At 41.5% G+C, this 7,909-nt stretch overlaps 1 protein-coding gene across 1 annotated transcript in view; it reads right to left on the bottom strand.

The window, feature by feature from the left end:
• Nucleotides 1-1,684: 1,684 nt before the first annotated feature.
• The window catches only part of LOC115211641 (ubiquitin carboxyl-terminal hydrolase 22), a 39,748-nt gene continuing 33,523 nt past the window's right edge, over nt 1,685-7,909 (bottom strand). The window contains exon 13 of the mRNA XM_029780274.2: nt 1,685-2,232. Coding sequence (XP_029636134.1) covers nt 2,190-2,232 — 43 coding nt within the window. The 3' untranslated portion in view covers nt 1,685-2,189. The remainder of the gene's footprint in view (nt 2,233-7,909) is intronic.

Raw genomic sequence — 7,909 nt, 5'->3', positions numbered from 1 at the left:
TAGAAAATGAATGACTCAATGCATTTGAAATTAATGGTTTGTGGTTTGAGGTGTTGACAGCAGGGGGGGAGGGTGGACACCACGGTAAGAGACAACCATATAAATGGTTAAAAACAATGTGTTATGAATATCTGTGAGTGAGTGTTTGTGTGTGTATGTATGTTGAAGGAAGGAGAGAAAGAGAGAGAGGAGAGTAAAGTCGATGATGAAGAGATGTTAAAAATCTAAGACAGATGTAGCAATGACAAAAGGAGACAAAAAAATTAATTAAATAATAAGCAACCCCCTTCCTACCTTTAAAGGACATCAATCCTCTTCCCCACCCCACTCACACAAATCCCTACAGTACTAAACTCACTCATTCCAGATGTGAATAAAAATCATTGTTGTTTAGCCCTGGGTCAATGATGACTGAGCAGACTTATGATCATTAGCATTCCAGCCACAACCAGTCTTCTCCAAGTTTATCTAGGACAAATTGTGTAATGTGTGGACACAAGAATGGCTAAATGGTTAAGCAGCTCACTTTGCAACCATCACATGCTAGGTTCAATCCTAACAGATAGTATCTGGGGCAAGTGCCTTTTACTATATCCTCTGGTCAACACAAGCCCTATCAGTGAAACTGAGTAGACAGAAATTGTATAGGAGTCCAGTGAATGGACTCTACCTGTAATTCAAAGGTCCAGCCTCGTCATACGTCTGTCAAGCTGATTTTTACCTGAGAATTACTGTAAAGGTACGTGTTTGTTGAATATTCAACCACTTTTCACACCTATTCAACAAACAGACTGTTCAGCTGAGCGAACAACTGGATATCCATACATCAAAATTGAAGTAAAGTGAGAATTTATCATCATGTAATGTGCCCTTTTCCTATTTTAGACAGTAGGATGTTAACTTGAAAGGGGTTCTAGTTATTTTCTAGCAGACTGAACCATCATGAAAGAAGAGACTTCCTGCTTGACGACACCTTATTTGTTTATTGTATTGCCGGCCAGTTGGTTTACTTACTCACTCCGTGGTTTCTTAGGTACGCGCTATATATTTATTTGTGTGACAGAAATTATGATGAATGGTTATTCAATGCAGTGTTGAGGTTGTGCACCATTTTGCCTCAGATTAGCAACGAAAGAGAAACGAGAGAAAAGAGAAATGGCTGATTGACTGAGATATTTTCATCTGCACAAGTATATAATTGTTCTCCATATGTATATGTATGCATGTATGTGTGTGTGTGTGTATATATATATATATATGTGTGTGTGTGTGTGTACATACATACATACATACACATGCATATGTGTGTATGTATGTATACATACACACAAACACACATATATAAATATGGGTAAATATACATATATACATTTATTAGTGAATGTATGTGTGTGTGTGTGTGTGTGTGTCGGTATATATTTCACAGAAACACGTGTTTGCAGAGTGCATGTCTAGTAGAGTGTAAAACGCACCTCCTCTGTCATTCAGAGCTCACAATGTATAAAATGAAATTGTGGAGTTGATGGATGCTTGATAAGAAAACTGTCAATAGAATAAAAAAAAAAAAAAATTAACATTTAAAGACGTCTTCTCTTTAAGCAGAAACATGTGACTTTGTTGACATGATTAGAATCTGAATTTGTCTTTTGTGGAATTGTTTTTTTTTGTTTTTATTTTTACATTGTCTTATTTTTGTTTGTCTTTTTTAAATTTTTTTTTTTGATTTGTCCATATACAAAGCAAGACATCTGCTTTTCTCACAAGAATAAACATTACTGGATGTGGAAGGGAGGGGAAGGGAAGAGAGATAAGGGATAAGAGTGGGGGAGGTGATGGAAATAAGGTGGGGTTGGGGGTAGGTTTTAAAAAAAAAATCAATAACATATCTGTTGGCCAGACGGTGGGCAGAGAAACAGCCAAGACTTTTGGACAATGACAGCCAAAACATGGCACTGAAAAAATTTTTTCTGGTGGGTAGAAGATGGTGGCGGTGGTGGTTGGTGGATTAACATTTACTCCCCGCCACTACCACTACCCATCCTGCTCCACCCCTCATTTTTTTCTTCCATTTTGCTCTGTAATTATAGCCAAAGTAGAAACCAGAGGTGTGATTACAACAGCAGTAGCAGCAGATAAAAAAGTCTTATGTTTTTGTGTAGTGTGTGTGTGTATCTGTCTTCATAAGAATGTCATTCATATTCCAAGATCTGTTTGTGGTAGAACAGCAAATACCTAGAGAAAAAGAGAGAGGAAAATAAATGATAAACATAAAGCAATGGTTAATCATAGATTACTCTTTTTATGATGATAAACTCAAAATGCAAATTCATATGACATTACAAATTGAAATCTCAAACATATGAGGTGCTATCAAAAAGTTCCAAGACCTGGCCTAAAACAACGTACACCAATAATCCATTAACTAGTATGTGACACAAACATGGCTGTGTGATCCACTATGCAAACACACATAGATACTCCCCACTTGGCTACTGATATATGTTGTCAGGCCCTCTCATTTGAGACTTTTTCTCTCCAGAATTCCTTCTCTAATTTGTTAATGGCAGACCATGCTAGTATAAGACGGAAAAAATATTTGTGGCATTTTTCATGCTTTTGCTATATTTGAGAACTGATTTTTCAATGGTATTTAAGAACTTTTGCTTAGTGATATTGACACACAGTCATGTTGTTATAGATCAGAGGCATGAAAAATATAAGAGAGTAGAAAAAGACTATGTATGCATAATGAAACACCATGCAACAGATCATTGAGAGATGAGAAATCCAAGCTCTCTAGCACAGAAGAGATATTAGTGAAATAAAAGCTCTGGAGAAAATGCAAGAAACTTAATTGTCTAGAGAAGTAGTTCTGAATCATTTTTTATCTCTGGATCCCTTTGATTACTGTTTTACTCTGGTGGACCCCCATAGCCATTCTATGTTTAAAAACTAATTTTATAGATACTGCTAGGTTCCTCACAGGCAAGGAACGCAGGTACAAGATTTTCTGGGCAGGGAACACTGACGGGGTTGGTGGCGTGGGTATACTTATCGCTGAGAAATGGGTAGATAAAGTAATTGAGGTAATCAGAGTATGTGACAGAATACTTAAGATTAGATTAGTGCTTCATCATAGTTTAGCAACCATTATATCAGCCTATGCTCCTCAGTCGGGGCTACCCGATGGACAGAAAGACCGATTCTATGACACTCTACTGCAGACTACCTCGTTGACAAACGACAGAGACCTTCTCTTTGTGGCTGGTGACTTCAATGGTCACGTTGGACGACATGCTGGGGGCTTCCATGGCGTACATGGAGGCTATGGTTATGGTTCCCGCAACGAGGAGGGAACCAGGCTGCTGGAGTTCTGCGATGCAAATAATCTTATGATTTGCAACACTAACTTCAGGAAACCTACTAGTCACCTACCGATCGGGCCAACATACCAGCCAAATTGACTACATCCTTGCCAGGCAAAGGGAGAGATGGCTGCTTATAAATGCCAAAACCTTCCCAGGCAAAGAATGTACCCCACAACATAGACTGGTAGTTAGTGACTTTAGGATCAGGACTAGGAGGACAACCAGAAGACGACCAACATGGAGAAGAAGGATCTGGAAGCTTAAAGATCCTGCAAATGGACAGAGATTTAGGGACATATTACTTGAAGCCTTTGACGAAGTAGAAGGGGATAGAGCATCACAGGGGGTAGAAGACAACTGGACGTTTCTAAGGGACAACCTGCTGAGAGCCACTGACCAGATCTGTGGCTGGTGCAAAGTCCCCTCTCGACCTAGAATAACGTGGTGGTGGTGGAACAATGTTGTAGACAGGGCTATTAGAGAAAAGAGACAGGCTTGGAAGGTCTGGAAAAATGGGGTTAGCAGGGAATTGTATCAGACTGCCAAAAGAGAAGCTAGGAGAGGAAGCAGATAAGAAAAAATTTGCCAATGTTCTGCGCCGTGAGGACCAAAGACTGGAGGTGTTTCGTGTTGCAAGACAGTGTGTGAGAGAAAATCATGATGTGGTAGGAGAGAAGTGTGTTCGCATGGAAGATGGTTCACTTGCGCTAAATGAGGATGCAAAGAGAGAGGTTTGGAGATGCCACTATGAAAGGTTGCTGAATAAAGAAAATGAATGGGATAAAGAGAGTCTGCCGAATGTTGACCCAACAGAGGGACCAGCTATCCGAGTTGATAGTTCCTTAGTAGTTAAGGCAATTAGAAGCATGAAGACAGGGAAAGCCCCAGGCCCATCAGGAATCACTGCAGAGATGCTCAAAATGTCTGGTAGTGTAAGCTATAGCCAAGTCACCCATATAGTTAATCAGGTGATACACAAAGGAGTCATACCCAATGACTGGTGTAGCAGCATAATAGTCAACTGCTACAAAGGTAAATGTGACGCCCTAGATACAAATAATTACAGAGGTATCAAGCTGTTGGATCAGGTGACGAAGGTTACGGAGAGGGTGATAGCCCAACTAATTAGAGAGAGAGTTAGTTTAGATGAGATGCAGTTTGGGTTCGTGCCAGGGAAAAGCACCACTGATGCTATATTCCTGGTAAGGCAGATGCAGGAGAAATACCTAGCCAAAGATAAGCCCTTGTATCTGGCTTTTGTTGACTTGGAGAAAGCCTTCGACAGGGTCCCCCGATCCCTTATCTGGTGGTCAATGAGGAAACTAGGGATAGATGAATGGTTAGTGAGAGCTGTGCGAGCCATGTACAGGGACGCTGCTAGTAAGGTGAGGGTTGGCAACGAGTACAGTGAAGAATTCTGGGTAGAGGAAGGGGTCCACCAAGGCTCAGTCCTCAGCCCCCTCCTATTTATCATAGTCCTCCAGGCAATAATGGAGGAATTCAAGACAGGATGCCCTTGGGAGCTCCTCTATGCTGATGACCTTGCTCTAATTGCTGAGTCACTATCAGAACTGGAGGAGAAGTTTCAGGTGTGGAAACAAGGATTAGAATCGAAGTGCCTTAGAGTCAATCTAGCTAAAACCAAAGTCGTAATCAGTAGGAAGGTAGACAAATCACAAACGCCTTCGGGTAGATGGCCCTGCTCGATCTGTAGAAAAGGTGTAGGTAGAAACTCTATAAGATGCACCAAGTGTAAGCTATGGACACATAAGAGGTGCAGCAATGTCAAAGGAAGGCTAACTAGGAAGATGGTTTTTGTATGTGGCAGATGCTCAGGAACAATAAACACTGAAAATGCTCTGAGACCAACTTCCGTCACTTTCCAGGGAGAAAAACTAGAAATAGTTGATAGCTTCCGTTACCTAGGTGACCAAGTCAGCAGCGGGGGCGGGTGTGCTGAAAGTGTAACTGCTAGAGTAAGAATAGCTTGGGCAAAGTTCAGAGAGATCTTACCTCTGCTGGTGACAAAAGGCCTCTCGCACAGAGTAAAAGGCAGACTGTATGATGCGTGTGTACGAACAGCCATGCTACATAGCAGTGAAACATGGGCCGTGACTGCTGAGGATATGCGTAAGCTCGCAAGAAATGAAGCCAGTATGCTCCGATGGATGTGTAATGTCAGTACTCATACTCAACAGAGTGTAAGTACCTTGAGAGAAAAGCTGGACCTAAGAAGCATCAGTTGTGGTGTGCAAGAGAGACGTTTGCACTGGTATGGGCATGTGGCGAGAATGAAGATAGTTGTGTGAAAAAGTGCCACACCCTAGCGGTTGAGGGAACCTGTGGAAGAGGCAGACCCAGGAAAACCTGGGACGAGGTGGTGAAGCACGACCTTCGAACTTTAGGTCTCACTGAGGAAATGACTAGAGACCGAGATCTCTGGAAGTATGCTGTGCGCGAGAAGACCCGGCAGGACAAGTGAGACCATAACCCATGGCCTTCTACATGGGATGGAGCCAGCCTACGTATGCATACCTTCCCTTCTTGGAACACAAAACTCTACTTGTGAAGACCTGTTGAGGCAAGTGAGGATCAGAATCGAAATCGATCAATAGAAATTGCAGCTGAGTTACCAGTGCCGGTGGCACGTAAGAGAACCATCCGTTCGTGACCGTTGCCAGCGCCGCACCGACTGGCCTCATGCCGGTGTCACGTAAAAAGCACCATCCTTTCGTGTCCGTTGCCAGCCTCGCCTGGCCCCTGTGCCAGTGGCACGTAAAAGCACCAACCGCTCGTGTCCATTGCCAGCCTCGCCTGGCCCCCGTGCCAGTGGCACGTAAAAGCACCATCCGTTCGTGGCCGTTTGCCAGCTCCGTCTGGCACCTGTGCGGGTGGCACGTAAAAAGCACCCACTACACTCACGGAGTGGTTGGCATTAGGAAGGGCATCCAGCCGTAGAAACACTGCCAGATCAGACTGGGCCTGATGCAGCCTTCTGGCTTCACAGACCCCAGTTGAACCGTCCAACCCATGCTAGCATGGAAAGCGGACGCTAAATGATGATGATGATGATGATGATACTGCCTTCAAAATTCTTATTCTTTTTTGTTATTCACACACTCAGTTGCATAGGTTGAACTATGTAAAATGTTAGAGAAAGAAACCTAACTGTTTCTTGCAATTCATGCATTTAAATCAAAACTTTTCAGAGACCTTTAAAACACTACTGAGGATCCTCACAATTCAATATTTTGCTAGCATAGAACCCGCAAAATCTTATATGAACCCCAATTGAGAACCAATGGTCTAGAGAAATACTCTTACAGTTGTGTAATAGTATGAAAAACTCGACATAAATGTAAGATGCAGAAACTGGACACCGTTTCTCACAGTTGATGGCAGACACCAATGAAGGAGACTGATATACCCCTAATGGGACATTTCACATGGGACAACAATCATTGATTACTGACAGACTGCTGCTGCTGCTGATAATGTCTATGGTTTGACTTGTAATTTTGAATACTCTTAATTGTTTTATTGTAATTTAGGTTGGATGTGAATAATTAGTATCTTTTGAATGTAAGGTATTTCCATGCCTTTTGTCTTTATTTATTTTAGCCAAGAGGAGAAGGTTAACACCCATGACCTTTTAGGAAAGCTTCTGAGGTAGGTAGAGAAAAATGAAAATATCATGTTCTTAGACTAGAGATCTAGTTCAAGTGTTTACATGAGAATGGATTAAATGTAGCTGAAGACCAGGTGGTAATGTCAAACCAAGGAACAGATTTAAGTCTACCTTTCAAGACAGCTATAGTCCAACTACATACATACTAGATGTACCCGCCATGATCCGTTGGGCCACAAACACTCCAAGTTGAAAATGTTGATGTGCAGCAGGATAGGAAAAAATACTATTTTGAACTTCATGCAATAAAATTCTTAAGTAATACAGCTCTCACGCCTTTAGTGTGACAACGCAACGCGATGAAGCGTTTCTTCTTTGTAAACGTTCAAATGGCCTTCAACTTTTTTTCCTTACTTCCTTCTTTGCCATTCTTTGTTACTACTGTTCTAAATGAAATACAGGGATACTTCAGCATCAAGTAATGTTTTTGCAATGTCATCATTGATGCACAATGAAAAAGAATTCTGTCAATGTTGTTCTTATACGTCGTTCATTGACAGCCATATATATCCTCATAATTTCTAAGCAATATTCTTTGTTCATCTGGAAGATGAACTTGCAGTCTCACTATTGCAGGTGCTCTTTCATGAACTGAAAATCCTAAAATGGATGCAACTGCTTCGGATGGCACAATATACCTACCCATTAGATATTGACTAATTTCGTTATCATTGTTTATTTGAACAGCAGCTTTGCAATGGCATTTTGAATGCTCTTAAAAGGGTTTCATTATAAGGTACAACCTATTTATTGTTTCCCCCCATTCTTATGAGATTCAACTCCCCCCATTGCATCTGATCTTCATCTATAAAAAGACAGTCTCTCTCTCTCTCTGCTTTTCTGTATTTTGATT

The sequence above is a fragment of the Octopus sinensis genome, linkage group LG5 (genome assembly GCF_006345805.1).
Source record: "Octopus sinensis linkage group LG5, ASM634580v1, whole genome shotgun sequence".
In the NCBI taxonomy this organism is placed as follows: Eukaryota; Metazoa; Mollusca; class Cephalopoda; order Octopoda; family Octopodidae; genus Octopus; species Octopus sinensis.
Note: the sequence above shows the minus strand (reverse complement) of the source record. Positions and strands in the feature narration are given on the sequence as shown.